We start from the raw sequence: 22,649 nt of genomic DNA, 5'->3' as shown, positions 1-22,649 counted from the left end.
CACAGCTCCTAGCTGTGGACCTTTCATGTCACCTTAATGAGCAGAAGTGGTCCAAACATTCCCACCCCATTTTACTCTTAAGAGGCAATTAGTTTTGGCTGCCTTTTATTTTTTCTCACATCTGAGCTGATAAGAAAGTAGGAGTACTAGATATTTCAGGACTAAACGAGCACAATGTATGTATAAACATTGAAGACAGATCAGTCAAAACCAGCTGTTTATTGGTTTTCACAGGTCAGTGTTGTTCTCGTGGACGGTTTAAAGAAAATACAGTAGTGCTAACATGGTATTTTAGCCATGGTAAGTATGAATTGGTTGCAGGCATATACCAAAACACCCCTTCCTCCTTTTCTTTTCTAAAGCAAACATACTAACTAGGACACAGGTTTGATGGATGGGGACCATATCCTATATGCACAGTAAGAAAAGCCTGCACTACCAGAGTGTGATCCCAAAGAGTGTTTGTACTCAGTCTGTATGCATATAAGGTGGGCAATAGTAGTAAAATAAATAAATAGAAATTAGTCCTCTAGATCAAGTAGTAGAGATAAGTGATTTTGGACCTGGAAGTCCTTTAGTTCTCTCCCAGCTGCTGGCCTGCTGTGTCTGCACGAGGCAGCACATTTTTGTAAAGCTCAACGTATTAAACAGGAGCTCCCGAGGGTCTTGGGGTGTCAGACGAGCCTGTTGGGAGAATGCATCTTTTGCCGACTGTACATCTGTGATCAAGTGGTGGGTGTCAGGAGAGGTGGGAAGCTGCTGAGGAAGCAAAGTTAAGATTTTTGTTCAGTTCAATAGATTCTAGTTTATGCTTTCCTGATGAGCAGGGTGTCTGATTGTATACATTGTCATAGTTTATTATGGCTGTACAAGACAATTATGTTAATCTTACTTTTATTTCCTAATATTCTTTGATCTCATACACATCAAAGATGTAAAATTTTAGGCTTGTTGGTAATTAGCTAGAAAGCAAGTATGTTGTCTGTCAGTACAGAGGATACAAAGCACAAGAAATTGTCCCGGGGGAGTCTAGATTCTAGTCTAATTTTTTTTCTCCTCATCAGATTTTTATTTCCCTTTCATCAGTTGCCTGAGCCATTAAATAAATGTACTGGAAGTAAACTTTGCCATTGTGAAATTCATTCAGCTTTTTAAACCACCTAGTCACTCAGTATGGATCCTCAGTTGAGGAAAAGCAGTTTGGTACATCAAACAAAAACGTACATCAGTGTTTCCCAAACTTGCAACAACCCCCTTGCAGTCTGTATCGACAAAGGTTTCACGCTTGCTAGCTGTTAGCTTTATGCAGACCGGGGCTAATGCTGTGCACAGTTATGATTTGATTCAACCATTATAGTCCAAAGGCTCTGATTCCCAACTTGTGATTAGTGCTCTGGTCAAGAACAACAAATGGCTATATGCTAAATTATTTGGATTGCAGTTGCTCTTCAGAGCCATCTTTCTGGAAGGAGAAAATGCACAGGGATTATTTTACAATTTCTGCAGTGAATCTCTGCATCAGTGCTTTATGCCTACAGCTGGCGGATTTACACTTTGCAATTTATGCTGGGGATTGACCCCTCCTCCCTTTTTTGTTCATGAATTGCAAAGAGATCATTATCTTCATAAATTTGTTTACTGTCCAAAACTTTCATATGAATAATTTATGGCAACATTTCAGCCTAAGGATTGTTCTCAAGTTGCATAACAAGTATTTATTAGATGGTTTCATACTGGAAGTTGTTATTAGACTTGCTGCCTTCCTGTTCCCAGGTTGGTTGGCCTTATCTTTATTAATTACTTCAGCTTCTAGACAAGATGACTATCTTGCCATAAAATAAGATTGTCTTTCTTGGTTAAACAAGTCTGCAGGCAGCCGTAGGTTGCCTGTATGGCAAGCACTGCAGAAAATAAAAATAACCCCACATTTGAAATTGAGTTGTTGAAAAAAAGATCACTGAATTGAGGTCTAAACCTGAAAATGAGAGCAAAATCACCTCTGCCTGGATAATTAATTAATGACAGTGTGTCTGTAGTATAAAAATCTATTGGATATCTGCATAGTAATGTACAGTCTGGCTTCATCTCTGAGGATTAAAAGAGTGGGGAATCCTGGTAGCATTCAAGTCAGAGACAAAACTCTAATTGATTTCAGTGGGCCCAGAATTTTAAGCCAAATTTTTCAAATTCACTAAGCTAAAATCTGTATGTTGCTATGATTGTTGGTTTATGGAGGTTTTAACCATTGAAATTGTAAATGGCTCCTGCTAAAAATTTGTCTTCATCTAACTCCAATTTCAAGCATTCACATTTATGCACTACTCTGGATTTACAATCCCTTACAGTGACACAGGGCTGAAAAACCACTGAACAGGGTCTTTCATGATACTGCAGTTCCTAGATAGTAGAAACAGAACAAGAAAATACCACAATAAATACTACAAGAGAACCATTTCATGTACTTTTTAGGCCCACAAATGGATTTTCTGTGTGCCTGGAAAAGCCACTACAGAACAGAAATATGGCTGCCAAGATGTTGGTCTCTACTGGAGTTTATCGGAACATCTGCTGTTAGTTATGTTGTGTCTTTTGATGTCAAAGACAGAACAAGGGTTTGTTTGGTTTTTGGAGGAAGGGGGTTCAAATGGAATGAAGATTCACAACCATGCAGCTCACAGAGTCCAGCCCTCGAGTCCCCATCACTCTGGAATTAATTAGAGCCCTCTTTTTTCTATCCACACAACTCTCAGAAAAAGATGGGAATATTACCCATTTGCCTATCATCTCACTCCTATTTATCTTCCTTTAGATGTTTCTTGTTTCCTTTTCCTCTGAGGCTACCCTTTGCCTCTGGCTAGGACTGACAAGACTATTACATATATAGTACTCTGTGAATAATAAAATTTGGCTTTGTGGATAGAATCAAATAATAATGCTAAAACTTGTCCTGAAGTGAAAATGTGCAGAGGGAGAGGGTAGTGACATGGAAAAAGTTGTGAAAATGTTGTTTTGACTCAACTCCAGGAGAAAACTGAGGGAGTGGGGAGAGGGTGAGAAGAAGAACAAAGACAAAATATCTATAATCTTTATTTTCATTTCTGGGCTATTTAACTAATTTTAGGCTTTTTTTTTCCTTCAAATTTAGATAAATTCTGAAATGACATGTCATTTGAAATGTGGTGGAAACACTGCATTTTGACAGCTCCATATTTTTTTTTCATTCTTTTGGTCACAATTATGTGCCAAGTGTGACCTGAATTCACAGGATATTTTATTCTCCCTCAAAGTGTCTTTTCTAAATAACTTACAGTTCATCTCGGCAATATTCATATACTGTCCAGCTGGCTTTTTTTTTTTTTTCTTCTCTAGATTTATAGTATAGATTATTCCTCCAAAGCACTTTTATCTTTGTGTAAAAAACTTCTCCCTGAACTCACGCCTGACTCAGCTGCCTAATCTGTGCCACCCAAAAGGCTGATCATTCAGTTTGGGTCAAAGACTCATTCTAGTACATTCACCACACTAGTGGCAACCAGCTTATTTTTCTCTGGCAGCAGCACAAGGTTCTCTGTATTGCCCGAGACATTTTGACAACAGTATTTTGTAGCAGACAGTTTCTAGTCAGCTGCCTGCTAGCCTGAAGAATTGACTTCTGTTGGGCAAGAGCAGAGTTCAGAAAAAGACCTTGACAATTCTTAAACTGCTCTTTTTTGATAGTCCTTAGGAACTACGAACTTTTTGTCATTGTGTCATCCTTTTGACCACAATGGTAGTTTGATTTCTAGATGCCAGAGAAAATAAAACAGACACTTTGGTGTCCTTCCGACAGAAAACGGAGCACCTCTGCAATATTCAGATAGCTAAAAAAAAATCAAAAAAGCATCCCAGAGAAGCATTTCTGACTTCAACCTAAAATTCTCCAAGTCAGACTGTGTGTGGAGAACATCACCATATGTCAGGGTTGGGCTGCTGTGTGTTCACATGACTTGGACATATGTCTCTTAGGAAACGGTGCTCCAAAAAGCTATAACAAATGAAAACTTTTTGAAGATATTACTGCAGCACGTATAAATAATGGGTGCCAAAGAGACTTGACTAATTTATTCCAATAAATCCATTCACATTAGAAAACTGAAGCAGCCAACCCAGACTTCATTTGTCCACAATGCTTTGGTGGGTTCTTTCATTGACAAACAAAAGGCTGCTTTTGAGCAGGTAGCCTGAATATGAAATATGCAGATCTTTCTGTATTTATCTGTTTATGCAAAAACTGGGGACTGTTTTGAGGTAGATTGAAATGGATTGTAATGTGAGGCAAATTGCAAGAGATTACCAGCTGTCAGTGTAGAGAGAGGTAATAATAAAGTATTTGGTCATTCTAGGCATTCCGATAACTGGGAAGCTGACAAAGTACTTTGTCATCCGCTTTCTGTCTTCATTTAACCAGTATCACCAGAATTCCTGTGAAACTGGCAGCGTGATGGGATGGATGTGGTCCATTCAGTAATGTAGAAAGCGGGCTGTTTTGGGATCAGTCATCTGTAATTAACAACTTTTTGATAAAGCAGAACATCCTGAAAAGACACAGCAGTGACAGGAAGGTGGTAAACATTCTCCATCGATCTGGCAGCATGCACGACAGTGACCAAGCAAGCCTCTCCCCTCCGTACCATCAGTGCTCTCCTGCATGGAGCTAACTCCCGCCGTAGGGAAGACTGTTGGACACCACTAGTTGCAGTGCTGTCTTTTTGTGATGGAGACTGTCCCTCTGTGGGTAGCTGATGCCTGGACAGAACTGAACAGCTGTAGCTTGATAATGACTTTCAGTCCCAGCAAACTTCAGCAACAACCGAACCCAGTGACCCAGCATTGAGACTCCTTATTCTATTACCAGCCCTCTGAGCCACTCTGTTCCCCCCATGTACTTTCAACATATTTAACATGTTACAGCTGTGCTTGCTGCTATACAATAGTTAAGAGGGCTGCCAGCATTTCCAGTATGAACTCATATTTTAAGGATAATAACTCAGCTGTAAAAATGTGCTCTGGGCTGAAACTTTATAAGGAAGATCTCAGCCCAAGAGTGACTTTATCTGGACAAAAAAAGGGGAAATATTTCAATTTAGTCATTCTTAATCAGTACAGATGTATTAAAAAGAAAATAAGTAATCCTTGTAGGATCAGTTATTTACTTTTTATTCATTTTAGCTTAGTAATAGCCAAAATCTATCATTTTTGAACTTTTCATGTCTATTTTTTAACTTGACTGGACCACTTTTCACAATGAAGTTTTATTCACAAGGGTCAGTTCTAAGTGCGTTTCCTCAATATTTTCATCCTCCTTGGAAAGAAAATAAATGAAGTGTGGAGCAAAGTAGACTTAGGCTAACCATTTCTATTAATTATTTCAACTCTTCGCAGTATGAATTGAGAGATTAAATGATTCCTCTTATTAATTAATTTGAACTGGAGTATGTGATCAAAACCACCTGTTTCCTTAGGGCCAGAAACTGCAATGACCCAGGCAGTACCCCCAGTCTGAACACTCGTGGACTTGGGAAAATTCAAATGTTGATCCATACCCATCCCATAACAGGCCAGCTCCTGAGATCTCTGTGTATCACCCTGTTTGTAAAGCACTTAGAGGTCCTTGGTAGAACGAAGGCTTATACACAACTGATTTCACTGGAGGTACCTTAAAGCAAATGAGGACTAAAATATCCCATTTTTGCTTAGAAAATGTATTCACCCTCTATAGACCTCTATTTTTTGACTGCTGATACAAAAGTGAGGGTTTGGGTTTGATTCCATTTACATCAGTTTTACCTCGCTGATTTAAATGTGGTTACTTTTGAATTGCTTGCTCCCTGTGCTGCCTGCCATCAGCTCTACTGGTTTCTTTTGCTGTCATGCATTAGAGACAAGAGCACAGGAAGTTCTGGCTGGATATGAGAGGGCACTTCTTTACTCTGAGGGTGACAGAGCACTGACACAGGTTGCCCAGAGAAGTTGTGGAGTCTCCTTCTCTGGAGATATTCAAAACCTGCCTGGATGCCATCCTGCACAATGTGCTCTCGGTGATCCTGCTCAGCAGGGGAGTTGGACTTAGATGATCTTCAGAGGTCCCTTCCAACCTCAGCCATTCTGTGATTATTGTAAAATTTTTAGGTAAGGACATTTTTGAAGCCCCAGATTGTGCCTGTATTATTGGTTGTTCAAAATGATGGGAAGCTGCACAGACATCACTGAGGGTATCATCTGAACATGGTGGAGTTGTCCAGGTGCAGCAAAAGCTTGGTATTGGTAGCAATTGGCTTGTACAGTTGAGTGCTAACAGCAGGGGAACCATGGTTAAAATTTGTAAAGGCACGAGTGAGGCATAGGAACTCACTGTCTTCACTGTTGAAGATTTGTACTTCAGTCTTGTTTTCGAGGTCTGTCACCGAGCTGGCACTGCTGGGTAGCCAGGATTAATCAGTCACAGGGCAAATCCCAATACTGAATGGAGTGCATTTTACCCATACCCTTTCCTGAGGGGTTACTTTTGTGGTGACGAGTCCAGAAAATTAAACACAATTTGGGACCTGGGGCGGGGTGTTTAAGCTCTGAAAACTTGTTCTTTTTAATGAGAGTAGAGACAGGGCTGGGATAGTTTTCTTTTGGTTATTGTGTCAGAGAGGGCTCTGTTTAAATCTAACATGACAGAACATGACAGAGATACTGATTTCTGTATTTGTCCTCTCTAATAAGGAGGCTTATATGGATTTCCAGATCAGAATGAACCACAACGTTCTGGAACTGAATTGATATATAATATGAGCTGTGACTTAGTACAGAATTTCCACCTATCAACTGCTGTCTGAAAACTATTATTGATTGGAAGCAAGTCTTTAGAAAAACACACCATTCACTCATGGCTTCATTTCCAGCATTCTCTACTTTCTGTCTTTCCTAATAGGTAGGATAAGAAGGGTTCCTGGTAAGTGATGTGGATATTTCTGCCCCTCATCAGCCTTCCAGAACTTAAAATTGTTAAAACTGGGAAACTGGGATGGAGGGGGAAAGAACATAATTTTCTCACCCCCCATACCTTTATTCTTCCTTTGTATGAGCTGCATAAAAAAGAGTTCAGACGTAATTTATAGGCAAGAGATGACAGTGCTCCACAGCATGCTGTCATGAAGGATGGAGGTTGAATTCGTAGCTGAACTCCAGAGTGATGCAGCAGTATCAGCCTCAGGAGATCCAGGTGGCTCCCTCCTCTCCTGTAGCTGGATACCTGGATAACCTGGCAGCAGCTGCATCAGCATGGCTCTGAGAGTACAACTGAGATTTGAGCCTGGCCTGGGATTTAACTCTCAACTGCTTAAGAATTACATTTGGCTCAAAATCACAAGGGTCACGATGCAGTCTGTGAGCAACTGTGTGAGAACCATGAGCTCATTCTCATTTGCATTGAACATCTATAGTAAAGAGCCTGTCTGTTCTTGGAATTCCAGGGAAACACCCTGATATCCACCTACACCTTGACCATTCTTCCTGTTGTCCTCTCAGGGATTAGGGGTCTCACAGAGGAGAACTCTATTGTCTGCCACGTTGGCACATCTCCTTGGGCCTTCATCAAGTACTGGTGCCTCACTCTTCGGAAAGCTGGTTATATTTCAGACATTTCCATCTGAGACTGGTTGTGATTCTACTCAGGTCCTTCTAGTGCTATGGAGTTAATACCCTGCACAGCTGTACCATTTTCCTCTGGCTCCAGTTGTGTAGGATGTCATTTTGTCATCTTACCTCTGGTGGATACATAGGGCTGTATTAACTGCCTAGTCTTCTCTTTTCTTTCTTTTTTTTTTTCCTTCTCTTGTTAGCCAGTTCCTTAGCATTTCTGATGTCTCCCAGTGTCAGTGTTTGTCCTTCTAAAGAGTGAATCTTTTCTTCCAGCACAGCCGCTAGATTGCAGCTCACACAGAACGAATCCCTCCTGGTTTCAGGCAGGAAATGAAACACAGCACATCTGCTAGATATCGCAGATGCTTTTCTGTCACTGGCCGCTGCAGTATTGAGGCTAGAAGTGCACATAGAAGAAATGTTACAAATATTTCCTCTCCAAACCCAGTTAGCCATTCTTGGTGCCTGGCAAATGACCTATGTACTAAATCTCGCCAAAAAAGCAGAGATCAACAGCACAGTGCCTCAGACATTTAGTCTGATCAAACGTCTGTTGTCATGACTTCACGGAGACACACAGACAGGCAAGGCTGCCTCACCTTGCCTGGAATACTTGAGTTCCAGGGAAGGCCAAGGTCCTACCACATTAAATATGCTCTCATGCCACCAACAAGCTCTGCCTCTCTGCATCCAAGCACAAGCTCCAAAGGCAAGTCTTTCTGTTAGGCGTTTTTCTTGTATTTCAAGCATATTTCCTTGAGTAAAATAAAGTAAGTAAATGTTCTTAGCCAGTAGCAGAAGGTCTTATTCAATATTTATTGAATGTTGCTCAGAAATAGGAAGTTTAAACAGTCACTATTGGGTTTAGTTTCTATTGTCGTCATAAATCCTGGACTGAGAGTTTCACGTCTGCAGGAAATTTCAACACAGCAGAGAGGAAATAGTCTAGGAGGTTTCTAGAGTGTGTGGAAGATAACTTCCTGACACAGCTGGTGAGTGAGCCAACTGGGGATGGTGCCCTGACGGATCTTTTACTTGTTAACAGAGGACTTGTGGGTGAGGTGAAGGTTGGAGGCCATCTTGGACATAGCAATCATGAATTAACAGAGTTTTCAATTCTTGGAAAAGTAGGGAGGGTGGTTAGCAGAACTGCCACCCACGAATTCCAGAGGGCAGACTTTGGCCTGTTAAGGGGACTGGTTGGCGGAGTCCCATGGGGGGCAGTCCTAAAGGGCAGAGGAGTCCAGGAAGGCTGGGTATTCTTCAGGAAGGAAATCCTAAAGGTGCAGAAGCAGACCATCCCTGCATGCTGAAAGTCGAGCCAGCGCAGAAGAAGACTGGTCTGGCTGAACAGAGAGCTGTGGCTGTAGCTCAGGAAGAAAAAGAGGGTTTGTGACCTTTGGAAGAAGGGGCAGACAACTCAGGAGGACTGCAAAGATGTCGTGAGGCTGTGCAGGAACAAAATTAGAAGGGCCAAGGCCTAAACTGAGCTCCATCTGACTACTGCTGTTAAAAACAATAAAAATGTTTTTATAAATACATAAACAAGAAAAGGAGGACTAAGGAGAATCCCCATCCTTTGTTGGATGTGAGGGGAAACATAGTGACAAGAGATGAGGAAAAGGCTGAGGTACTTAATGCTTTCTTTGCCTCAGTCTTTAGCAGCAAAACCAGTTGTTCTCCAGGTACTCATCCCCCTGAGCTGGCAGATGGGGACAGGGAGCAGAATGAAGCCCTCATAATCCACAAGGAAATGGTTAGTAATCTGCTACTCCACTTAGAGATATGCAAGTCTAAGGGGCCAGATAGGATCCACCTGAGGGTACTGAGGAAGCTGGTGGCAGTGCTCACTAAGCCACTTTCCATCATTTATCAGCAGTCCTGGCTAGCAGGGGAGGTCCCTGTCAAGTGGCAGCTAGCAAATGTGATGCCCATCTACAAGAAGGGCTGGAAGGAGGATCTGGGAAACTACAGGCCTGTCAGTCTGACCTCAGTGCCAGGGTAACTCACGGAGCAGATTATCTTGAGTGCCAACATGGAGCACCTGAAGGGCAATCAGGTGATCAGGCCTAGTCAGCATGGGTTTATGAAAGACAGGTCCTACTTGATGCACCTGGTCTCCTACGACAAGGTGACCTGCTCAGTGGATGAGGGTAAGGCTGTGGATGTAGCCTGGAGAAAAGGAGGCTCAGGGGAGACCTTATCATGCTCTACAATTACCTTAAAGGAGGCTATAGTGAGGTGAGGATTAGTCTCTTCTCCCAGGCACCAAGTGATAAGACAAGAGGAAATGGCCTTAAATTGCACAAGGGGAGGTTTAGGTCAGATGTTAGGAAAAATTTCTTCACTGAAAGGGTTGTGAAGTATTGGAACAGGCTGCCTAGGGAAGTGGTTGAGTCACCATCCCTGGAGGTCTTCAAAAAACATCTAGATATAGAGCTTAGTGACGTGGTTTAACGGTGCTTTGCAGTGCTAGGTTAAAGGTTGGACAAGACGATCTTATAGATCTTTCCAAACTAAGTGATTCTATGATTCTGTGATTCAAAAACCAGTGTCAAATAACTAACCCAATAGCCTCGGTGAGTGTAATACAAGTGGTGATACCATTTTTTTTCCTATATAAAATTATATGGTGTATATGTATACACAGATATGTATATAGATAAAATATTAGATTATTGAGAATGCAAATATAGCATTCTTTTTGAAAGATTTTTTTTTAACTTATTAAGACAAGAAATTGAAAATTTAGGCTAAACACCAATGCTGACTTATGTTTTAATTGTGCTGTTTAATAATTTACATTTTGCACCTTGTTAGAACAAAGATGTGCCATCAAGTCAGTTTTCTCACGTGGTTATAGGCATGAAGGGTTAGAACACAGCAGAACAGCTCAGAGAGGAAATTTATTCGGATTTCACTGTAATAGATGAAACTCCATTCTAATCCTGAGAAAAGCTAGTCTACAGCAAAGTGACTCCTGATTCCATGTCAGCTACTGGAAAACAGTGGTTGAAGGAATTAGTCCACATCAGAAAATATGCTTAAAAGCATAAACAGGGTGGAATTGCCAAGCACAACGCTTTGGCATGTGTCACACACTAATTAGGTATAGATCAGGAGTTCTGTGCAGGAAATAAAGATCTGTTTTTGTTAATAGCGTTGAGGTTTTGAAATCTGTACTTATTTTGACGTGGAATAAAATGATTTGTTTGTGTGTGTGAAATCTGACAGTGGGAAGGAGAGAAGATTTGTTCTGCATGCTCCAGTGGTTAGGGTAAATCACAGCCTCTGTGTTTCCTCTGTCGGCAGGGGATGCTAAGCCTTATATGAGCATTGTGAGGATATTTTTGTTAACGATAACTGTTCTTGAAAGAGCAAAAGCACTATTGCATGGATATACAAAACCAGCATAGAGCTACGTGCACTTATAAACTGAAGGATAGGAAGAAAGCAAAAGAAATGTGTTCCCCTTTAGAGTGGATCAGAAGAGGGTCCGTGAGCTGTCTATAGCCTTTCTGCATGTTCCAGCTCTCGCTGGAGCAAAGGCCCACTGCGGCAGCTCATGCCCTACCTGCAACAGGCCCCTTCATGTTAAGGGGACCCCATTTTTTTCAGGCAAGTAGCACCAGTAACTTTATTTTATTCCTGTGGCAAATTGGAGAAGGGTGTTAAAACTACTGTTTCCCTCACAGTATAAAGGGAACACTTGAGCTTTTGGTCCAGCCTGTGTGTGTAGATGATAAGAGCAAAGGTATAGCACAGGGCTATCAAATTGTGCATCAGAGACCCTGCAGTAATTCAATTATATTTTCCCTTCATAAATACTGTACTTTTCTTCAACGGACTTTCTCTTGAGATCTTATTTTGGGTAGAAAGATTTAAGTCACCATGTGAAAGTCACTTTAGACACTGAGTGATGTGGGCAACTGTTTGCAACAGAAATGTTCTCTCTACTTTTTTTTTTTTTTAAAAAAAAAAACTTCTTTTGCATTGACAGACAGCTATATGCTATGAAAATTATTGGTTTTTCTGCTCTGGTAGAAACATCAGCTACTGACAGTATCATAGTGGTGTGCCGTACATTTGTTAACTGGTAGCAATACAGTTGTGGGTATTGCTTTATTGCACACGGTTGCTGATATAAAATATTTTCTATTACATCAACAACTTCTTTCATTTCTGGGTGCTCCCAATCCAATATTCTTTTAATCTGCATCTATACATACAGGCTAGTATCTGTATAATATCAAAATCTGTGTTTCAAAGTAAGAGACAGGACAGATAGCTACAAGCAAGAAAGACAATGGGGAAAAACACTTGAGAACGTTGACTATTGTTGTAGGAAAGATGAAGCATACGAAAGGGTCATCTTTGTTCTTTATTTACAGATCTTACGATACTTAATCCTTTAGGACAAGTTACATCTTGGAAGTAATTCTCTTTTACTTATGACACAATTCTAGCTGAAGAAAGAAGTTCTCAAACATACAGAGAAAAAATAAAAATAAAAATAAGCATCGGAAGCAAATATGTCAATTTTTCTGAAGAAATTTGACTAAAATATGAAGGTGATGTCGGATAAGAATTTGAATTTAAGCCTGAAATTAGAAATATTACAATACAAGGTTGTGGTTTAGTATTTGTCACAGAAACAGTACTCAGTTGGTGAAGGTCTACAGGAACATTTGCCCATTCCGAAGTTAAAGCTGCTTTGAATTCAATGCAGTAATTGTGCTTCCTTGTTCGTTTACCCCATTTTTAGCAAGCCTTTAAATTCAACAGTGCAGTGCAATGAAACCAAATCCTAAGCTTTGCAGAATATAGATTATTGGCCGATCTTCCTCATTATACTCAGATGATAATTTTATCTCTGATCATTCAGTAAATGCCAAAGCAATTGGTAACTTTTCATTGAGAAAGAGGAAAAAGTATAAAAATAAGTTCTCTTTGATTTTTAAATACAATAGGTATTTATGGCATATCAACAAGTATCACAGCAAAGGTGATGATAAAGGGCAGAGAGGATTTCACAGCTACCTTTGGTCTCCCTACTGTAGTAATGAAAGGCTGGTCATTTAACAGCCAGTTCAGAGCACTTGCTGGTCATTTAACAGCCAGTTCAGAGCACTTCATGGCTTGCTGCAATGACAAGGGGACTGACTATGTTTTCTGCTGCCTGTAAGAGCAGCCCAGTCTAGACTGAGCAGTAAACCAATAGAAATATGGCTGTCGTTTATTCTGTATGCAGAGAGAGTGCATCTATCTGCAAAAAAAAATGTATGCATGTTGGGTTTTTTCATATTAATTCTTGATAGACAAGTCTGATCTGATAAGTATGAGGAAAGTCATCCTTTCAGTCAGTTTAATAAAACCCCAAGAAACAACATGTTCTTGATAACATAAAGACATTAACTTTGTAGTATGGTAATAACTTTTTCAAATGGAATGACCTGGTGGTTATATGACTGCACAGTGTGTCTCTGAAATAATTTGAAAAGTAAGTTTGCTGCTGTAATGCTTATTGGCTTCACATTGTCCAGTATTTACAAGGTAGAATTTATGTTTAACTTGTTAGAACTTCCTAAATAAAGAAAAAGTAAATTTTAAAATAAGCAGATGCTTACCGTAAGCTTCAAAAACTATTTATTCAGCTGGTATTTGTGCCTTAAATCCAATATCAGTATGAGAACACTGGAGTGAAGCAGAAGCCTTTAATACAGTTCATTATTCTAGAAAGCTGGGACTAACTAATCCTTCCTCCCACTGGCCCCCAAGTGCATCACTCAACTAGTGAACTCTCTCTTCCTAAAGCCCCTAATACACTTTTTGTATTTGATGTCCCTTTCCCAGCCTTCAAGGCTCATAAGGTGGCATGTGTCACTGCATCAATATAAACTTTATTTCTACTGATGCCTTTTGGTATTGGCAAGTACTTCAGGATAGTTCACTTAATATAATAAACAGGCTGTATTTAGTTTTCTTCCTGTGGTTTCAGTTTGTTACCATACAGGAAGAGTACACTGCTTGTAGTTGTTAAAAGCAGGCATCTGTCTTTGCAAGTGGTAAACTAGGAAATACACAGAAATAAATATATTCTTTTTTTTTTTTTTTGTGAAAGGTATGTCCACAGAGCTTACAGCAAGTCCTAACAAATGAAGTGCAGGGGAGTCTAAGTCTATACGTCACTGGAATTATCTTGGGTTTATTGCAGTGTTGCAAAAATCTTGTTTTCTTCTGTGTCATTGGTTCATTACCATTTGACCTATTAATCTTAATTTCTTTTTAAGCCAGTATGGCATTGACAGAATTGTTTGACAAATCATATGCCAAGAATGTCTTGCCAAATTTCAAAGGCATTATAGTAACCAGTTTCTTGCAGGAATTGTGAAAAATTTAATCATTCTGAGGCAACAGGGCAGACCTAAGTAACTGGCAGGCCAACTACTTGCTTTGGCAATGAGAGTGGCAAAAACTTCATCATAACTTTTCCTGCAGGTTTTTCAAGTAAGCTTGGCCTTCAGTAGTATTATGCCATGCTCATATGTCTCTTTATAAAGCTCACAAACTCAGTAAAATCCAAGCAGATGAAGATGAAAAGTATGTTTGCTGCAGCCTTTGCCAGTAACCAAGCGGACTTTTATCAGCAACTACCTATTATAAACTGCAAAGAATCAAATTACTTTTAATATGATGGTAATATCTGATGCAAGACATCATTGTGTTCTTCAGATAAATAAGTTGAATATGGACGGACATGACAGCATGTATTATGAAACACATTATGGTCTGGAGACTGGGTGTCGCCCTAACAACCAGACGATATTTCCTTAATTAAGTATAATTTTTTCCCTACGTGATCACAAGAGGATTCTGCAAACTCTGTTGAATTAATGGACTGGCAAATGCATGTAATTCTCTGCTCTAGGTAACTGTCAGCTTCAAACACATTAAGCTGTCTCATGAAAGCTGCAAATCCCTGATTTGTTGTCCCAACTCTTTTTCCTAACATCTTAAACAGTGTATATTTAGAGACCAGAATATATACATTTTCTATTTAAAAGTAGTATATATAGTATATTTGAGTAATTTTTTTGTCCTTGATGTATTTTATCTCCAGTCCCTATTTTAGCGAATAGTTTATTTGCAAAACTCTCTTGCTTACTAGTTACTGAAAAACATCTTCTATCAGATTTTTCCGCTGTGTGTCTGATCCTTGTGTTTGCTACACTAAATCATAAGACTTTCTTCACAACTGCTCTTCCTTCATTTTCAGATTCCTGAATTTATACACAGAAATAGCTTTCAGTCTGCCACATTTGTAATCACATCAAGTTTCTCCAACCATACCTGTGCAATAAACATCTTTAAAAAGACTAGTAGCTATTTTAAGGCTTTGGGAGATCCTAAATTAATTGCAGCCACTACTGCCGGCAGTGCAGGGCTGCATGAAGCTGTGGTGTGGCTGTGACTTTGTGCTTATCCCATCACACACCACAGTGTGGTCTGTGCTGAAGCCTCTGAGGCAATTGTCCGTCTCTAAGCCAAAGGAGAAAGCTGCTTGTAGAGGGAACTGAAAACTGTTTTTCAGTTGACAAACTTGGTTTAAGCACTTATGGTTTGGTACAGTAAAAATGTTTTGTGGTGTGGGTCGTTCTAAGCATAATGCTCATGATTTCTTATCGTAACCAAAGTTCAGGTGGATGTCCAAGTCCCATGGCCCTGTCAGGCTGTGTGCTCCTCTGCAAGTGCAGCCCTGGTATCCCAGATCACTGAATTTTGAACATATCTTTCCTTGGGCATGGTGCTAATTCAGACACTTGCACTGACAACGTGGTGAATGCAGAACGGACTGAGTGAGTGTATGTCCCACAGAGCAGATATCAGACTTCCAGGAAAAGGGCAGATTTTTCAGCAAAAAGAGAGGAGCAGCATGAAAGAAAAGAATGACACGTGAGGAGGAAAGAACATTTTTAATAGTATATTAACCCCACTATGCTGAAAGAAATTTGGGGGTGAAAGTTTGTGACTATCTTGATTTGCAAGGACCCCTGCTAGCAAAGGAGGTCAGCGCAGTGGTAGCTCATTAGAATGAGTTAATCTGTGGGTTAATCATTGTAATTGCTGCAAACCAGTACAAATTAGTATAGCAAAGAAAGATGCAAAAGTATTCACAAGTGTTGCAAGTTTGATACTTGCACATTGATTGGCTTGTTTTATACTTATTTATTTGGAAACATGACAGATAGCCTCCATTGAAGATATTCTTGGTAATTTGCCAAATTTCTCTAGGGACTGTTGTCAGTGCAAGAAGTGTAATCCAGTATGTGACATGAAACAAATGTGTATGTATTTTGTATGCTGAGGCATTACAAAGAGGACTGACCAAGCTGAACCTACCTCCTCTTCATCTTTGCATGCAAGTAACGAGTTCACGGAGACTGCAAAATCTCCAAAATCTCAGTTTCTCAGATAGGATGTGCATAGACAAAATATTACTGGGAGGTGAGAAAAAAAAAATCAATTGGTACTTCCCCCAGCATTGGTTGTTGTTGTTATCATTGTTTATTTTTAATATGCAACTGAAAATTTGAAAGCTTTTGGTTCATCTGGTGCTTGGCATGGCAGCCACATAGGTCTACATAAATGTGAGATATATACTTAAGAGGTGTGCTATGTTTTTTTGGAACTGGTTTATTTTAGATTCCTGTTTACAAGTGGATTTTATCAGCAATCTCAAAGAAAAAGTGTCAGTTTTCCTTGTTGTGAAAAATGGATTCATCCACCTTTTCCCATGTTTTTTAATGTGGTGATTCTGTGTACAAATTTCCAATGTGTTCACACAAGTATGCACAAAGTAGAGCTATTCTATATGATGAAATAGCTGAAATTACCTCCTTATTTCTCAATCTGCAAGAGAAGGAGCAGACCACCCTGTTTCTGACTGACTTTTTCCAACTGATACAGGAAATAGCATTTTACACCTTAGAACTGAGGAAAATCAGCTCTTCACTAAGGCATGAGTTTACCGATCTGGGACCCTGAGGAGTGGGAGAGCAAAAAATGAGGAATATGAATGACAAAGAAGCTTTGTCCAAAGCTCTGGCATGCCTTTTGTTTAATTTTTGTTTAAAGTCTTGTTCTTGCTTTAGTTCATATGCTATTTGTTATTAATGTCTTTGTTTTTCATGAGGAGAAGAAAAATGCTTTTAAATGCTGTGTATGTGTTTTAAATGGGTGTCACTACCACACTCGCTGTCAATAGCTAGTCTTACTCAATCAGCTATAAAATGTTATGAGTAAGAGTTCTTAATTGAGACTGGAAAAATCCAAGACAATTACCATAATAGGTTGAAGGTCTCAGAGACTGAACGTTTTAGAAGTCGGAGAAAATTGGGGACATATGTGTTCTGTCTGTAAGATTGTTCTATATAGGATATGGAAAAATATAAACGACGGGCATTTTGCAATGTACAGTAGCATTCATCATAGAAAGAACATATGTATTTGTTTGTCAGAAGTAATGAGGTAAAAAATGACACTTAATTGGAACTGACATAAAATGGCCTCATTAGTAGTACAAATAATATATGCGTGTAGCTTGGTTGTCAATAGGAACAAAACATATTTTCTCTGACAGATATATTAGTCTCTTTTAAGATTCATGTCAAGTTTTCAGCCAGGTTCACTCACTAAGAGAATGCTGCTTTTTCTTTTAAGGCAAAATGTTGACGTGTAAATGATATGTGTTTGTAGGGTGCTGTGATAACACCAACAATGGACCACACTATGTCAATGCAGCCAGCAAGCATGATGGGCCCTCTGACCCAACAGATGAACCACCTTTCCTTGGGCACAACAGGAACGGTAAGATCATAGATTATACTATTTACTCTATATTTTGCAAAATGTTAATTGATTACTGAGTTTCTCAAGGCCTTTTCTTATTCCTGAGATTTCAGTCCGTCAGTGCTTGGTAGTTTAATATTGCTGTGTTTTTATTCATTTGTTTATTTATTTTCTCTGTGTCCAAAGATGTCTGGCCCTGTTCAGGTGAACATATCAGTTTCTTTTATCATGACTCAGACACGATGTCCTACACAAACAATATCCCATATTGCTACCTCACGCAAACATGTATCTATAGATACATTTCTACAACCATCATACAGTCACCATTAGGTATTATAAGGAACAGAACTGATTAAGTAGTAAAACAGTAGGTCAACAGAAGTTTCTCTGTACTTAGCAGGAATTATCTGTACTAATTCGTATGTGAATATGGAAGTACTCCTCTAATTATTTTTTTTTTTTAATGCAAAATTGCTTTCTTGTGCATTAAGAAAGTTTTATACTGCTGGAAAATGGGAGTTCTGTCTTTGTGATAGGATCTGGCACTCACTTTTAACCCATAGCAGACAGCAATACATAGTTTGCTCGAGGCTCCAAAATGTGATTTTGGGTCAAGGTCAGTTGTGTTTCCAGTAAATTATATTTAAACATGCATATTTCAACAATTAGTTTCTCTTTAAGCTGTGTAAGTCAGACTCAGTTAACTACTCCAGAGTCAGAGAAAGGCAAAAAATAGTCTTAATAAAAATTATTAAAACTCTCTGAAACTAAAATATTTTAGTAATACCAGCAGTCTATATACAATATACAGTCATTTACTATGTGAATGTGTGCATACTGCATGTACATATATATTTTTAGAAAAACACTGGCATAAATGTTATACGTCTTTAAGCACATTCTGCGTAATAATTATGTGAAAGGTCTATTATGTACTTAAAAATTGTTTCTTCTATTTCACCACTGTGCTCAAAGGGTTGCAGTAAATGGGGCTACATCTGGCTGGCGGATGGTCACTAAGGTGTTCCCTACGGCTCAAGTCTAGGGCCAGTCCTGTTCAACATTTTTATCAGTGACCTGGATGCATGACTGGAGTGCATCCTCAGCAAGTTTGCCAATGATAGGAAACTGGGAGGTGCTGTTGTCTCCCTGGAGGGACAAGAGGCCTTGCAGGAGGATCTAGATAGATTGGAGCACTGGGCGATTAGCAACGGCATGAAGTTCAAGAAGGGAAAGTGCCGGGTTCTGCACCTGGGAGAGTGTAATGCCTGACACAGGCACAGACTGGGCGATGAGTGGCTGGAGAGCAGCTCAACAGAAAGGGATCTGGGGGTGCTGGTCAACAGCAGGCTCAACGTGAGCCTGCAAGGTGCCCTGGCAGCCAAGAGGGCAAACTGCGTTTTGGGGTGCATGAAACGCAGCACAGCCAGCTGGTCAGGAGAGGTGATTCTCCTGCTATATTTAGTGTTGTGGCCTCATCTTTAATATTGTACACAGTTCTGGGCTCCACAATATAAAAAGGATGTCAAGGTGCTTGAATGCATCCAAAGGAGGGCAACAAAGCTGGTAACAGGGCTGGAAGGCATGTCCTGTGGACATCTGAGTTGTCAGTCTGGAGAAGAGGAGGCCAAGAGGCGACCTCATGGCTCTCTGCAGCTTTCTGAGGAAGTGCCGATCTCTGCTCCCTGGTCACCGAGAACAGGCCATGAGAGAACGTCTCAAAGCTGCGTCAGGGGAGGTTCAGACTGCACATGAGGAAAAAATTCTTTACCATTAGGGTGGTCAAGCATGGAAACAGGCTGCCTAGCCAGGTGGCTGATGCCTCATGCCTGTCAGTGTTCAAGAGGCATTTGTATAATGCCCTTAATAACATGCTTATTATTGGTTAGCCCTGAAGTGTTCAGGCATTCCTTTTTTTTTCTGTTCTACTTGATGCTCATCTATAGGAACTGTTTTTCCAAGTATTTTTGTTGCTGAAGTATTTTATAAAGCTACATCTTAACAAAGATACATAATCCACTCTGTTAAGTCTTCTCTTCCTGTTCCTATGTTCTCCTTCTCCCTCTCCTTTCCCTGTTTCTTATCCATTGAATTTAATTCTAACTTTAATGTCTTCTTCCCCCTTAAAAAAAAAAAAAAGCAGCTGTTGAGATCTGAGACTTCTGTATTTATTTCTGAGAAATCTTTAATATGGTGGTTTGTTGTTTATTCCTGTTATTTAAAATGTTTCATTCAGTAATCAAAAGAAGTTGGAATTACATGTAAAAGTTAATATCAGCATTTTTCCCCTCTGAACAGATTAAATTGTAGGAAATACTATGACTAGTGAGAATTTCTGCGTAATTACCGTCATTCAAATGTATGTTTAAAAATTTAGACAAGGAAATGGAAAATGAATTCTGGCGGTGCTGCTGGGCAGTTCCTATGAATTTTTCCTTCTGTTTGTCATTTTCATTTCCATGACTCTTGCAGACATTAAGTCTCCTGGTCTTGTTTTCTCACAATCTTAGTGTGAGCTAGGAAATTCCTAGCTAATGTTCTCTTCAGACTTGAAACCATTATTACAATACTCATAACAAAGCCATTGTAAATGTAGATGTTTCTTATTTGGGGAGGCACAAGAAGGACTCTCAAAGGCATGACTGATCTAGTGGGTGATAAGAAGGTCCCGGATTTATTTTACTGTAACTGAAAGTAAAGAAAATCCTTTATTTTCCTAGCTCTTTACACTGTCCTGTCTTTCAAGGTCACAGCATTCCCTGACAACTTCTTGAAATACATGCAGTGGTGTACCATATAAGCCTATGTTTGTTATCTTTAAAAATCTTAACTCTTTTATGGAAAACTTCAAGAGTAGATGATTGATGGATGTTACAATATCCACAGGCTTTTCATAAATCTCAGTTGACACCCTGTTTTGTTGCATACAGGATTTCTCTTTGGTATAACCGCCAACAGCACCATATTCAGTTAAAGTCCTCATGCAAGCAATATAATCATGGAGCTCCTCAGGAATTCCTCCTGTCAGGAATTAAAGGGAGAACTTCAGGATTTTGGCTGCCAATAGCAATTTTGCTGAATATATTTATCCTGACTTGAAATTGAATCTTACTAGCATGGCCTGTTCCAGAAAAAATAAATAAATAAAAAAAATAAAAAATGTGTGGAACAAATGGACAACCTATTTAGAGATATGATTGATTTAGAGATATTTTTACTTCATTTATTCTGAAGCCTGAATTTCGATCCAGGGAGAGGAGCAATAAGAGCATAATGCCATGACAAATTGAGCCAAGTCCAAAAAATGCTTCTGCGAGTACCTCAGCAGGACTAAGTTTTATGGGAGATATAAGACATAAACTATACATTTCTGTTATGAGCATATTTTTTAATTTTATTCTTTAAAACTGTGCAACGGGGCACCATAAAGAACCACCAGCTATCTTTCAAGAAGCCAGCCAGATTTTTTTCAACAAACAAGCCAAACAGTCACAAACAATTTTGCTCAGTGTCAGCTGTAACTCTGTCCCAATTTAATTTAAAAGCTTTGCAGTATGCAAAGCGGTTTTTATTAAAAAGCTTTCACACATTTACTTCCTTAGAAAAGCCATTCTGCTAATTAACATATCATATTTTTCAGCCAAAACAGACCTCTGTGGTCACTTAAGTGAGAATTGACTTCAAACCCACTTCTAAACTTGCCCATTTCAGGATGAGTGCTGGGTTTCTAAAATATTGCTTCAACAGAAAATCCATTCTCTAGTGAGTAAGCTAGAGAAACAGCATAAAGGCCTTTGCATGCCTCATATCTTGTGGGAATTACTCTGGCCTTTGATGCTCTCTGAAAGATTCAAGTCCAGGTTGGAGCCATTCCAGAGGGGGAGACCCTTCACAGTGAAGCATTCTTTAGGCCTTTGGTGAGGAGAGTTACCTGAGTAAGAGCGGGCTCTGCCAATTTCAGACTTGACACCAAAAACTGGATTTAAGTCTTGATCTCTCAGCCCTGAATCACGTGCTAAAACTCCACGGGAATTCAGGGGGCAGTCCCTTTCATCTCTCATGCACTTGATTATTTAAATAGTGGGCCACAGGTGGCATTTCCGGCTAAATGCTGGCAAGGCTGCTAACTTACATCAGGGAACATCCATTTCAGCAGCCAAAATTGAATAGTTTTCCTGCAGCCCCACTCTCACAGCCTTCCGCTATGGGAAGCCTTCAGTCACTGGCCCCAAAAAGCACAAAGAATTTTGTTTAGGAAACCATTTGCCATGAGCAGGAATAAAAAGTTTTCTTCCTCTCTAAAACTCCAAAGAATGCATATTTATTTTATTTTATTATCTATTTGAACATTTTTACCCCATCTAATTATCTGTTATTGAATTGCCTGTGTAAAATCAGGCATTGCTGCTACACTGAGCACTCCTAATCAGGAGGATGCACTAAGCTATCAAGATGTCAGACCAAGAGAAAAATTGCAAATCCATCTTTACTTGATCTCACCATCCACCTCACAAAAATGTACATCCGCGGTAGATATTGCAGCCCAAAGGATGCTAGGATGCTGTACGGTACAGGGGTAAGGGAGGAGGTAATGGACTGCAGTTTGTGGCAACTCCACCCCCTATTCCTATGGCATCTCCCAGTTACTGTGCTTTGTGCTTCATTCACCAAGAACATAATTCCTTTCTGCCTATATGAAAATCAAATTGATTTCTGCCAGTGAAAATACAGTTTGCATTACTGATGAATTGGGAGGCAAGCATGCTGCTCTGATCACCTCCCTGAATCTGCCTGAAATCTGGAGTTAAGCAGGAAATCTGCCAAAGGGGCAATTTCTGCCTTATTTATATGTATTTTCCATACATACCTCTTCACTCAAGAAGAGCCGAAAGCATTTACACTGGTGGGCTGGCTGTGGGCAAATAAGTAAAGAAAAGCTAAACTTAAATTATGTCAAGATTGCATCAAAAAGGCAATAACTCTGAATATTCTGATTAAGTCTGACAATCCAGCCTCAGCTCCTACAATTGTACTAAAATGAAATTTTAATGCCCAGGGGCATAATGCAAAGACAGATAGCCAGTTTTAACCTTGAAATTTTTCTTTTGTTTACTAGTTTATTATTATGT

The 22,649-nt window shown here is 39.6% G+C and overlaps 1 protein-coding gene across 21 annotated transcripts in view; it reads left to right on the top strand.

Annotated features, from left to right (window-relative positions):
• The window catches only part of RBMS3 (RNA binding motif single stranded interacting protein 3), a gene marked incomplete at its 3' end in the record, with an annotated part of 701,513 nt that overhangs the window by 644,562 nt on the left and 34,302 nt on the right, over positions 1–22,649 (top strand). For all 21 annotated transcript variants that reach the window (XM_083823203.1, XM_083823200.1, XM_083823205.1 and 18 more), the window contains one exon: positions 17,425–17,535. In XM_083823203.1, coding sequence (XP_083679329.1) covers positions 17,425–17,535 — 111 coding nt within the window. The remainder of the gene's footprint in view (positions 1–17,424; positions 17,536–22,649) is intronic.

The sequence above is a fragment of the Anser anser genome (assembly GCF_964211835.1).
Source record: "Anser anser genome assembly, chromosome: 2".
NCBI classification, from domain to species: domain Eukaryota; kingdom Metazoa; phylum Chordata; class Aves; order Anseriformes; family Anatidae; genus Anser; species Anser anser.
The sequence above is the reverse complement of the archived record's forward strand: the minus strand, read 5'-3'. Positions and strand labels throughout refer to the sequence as shown.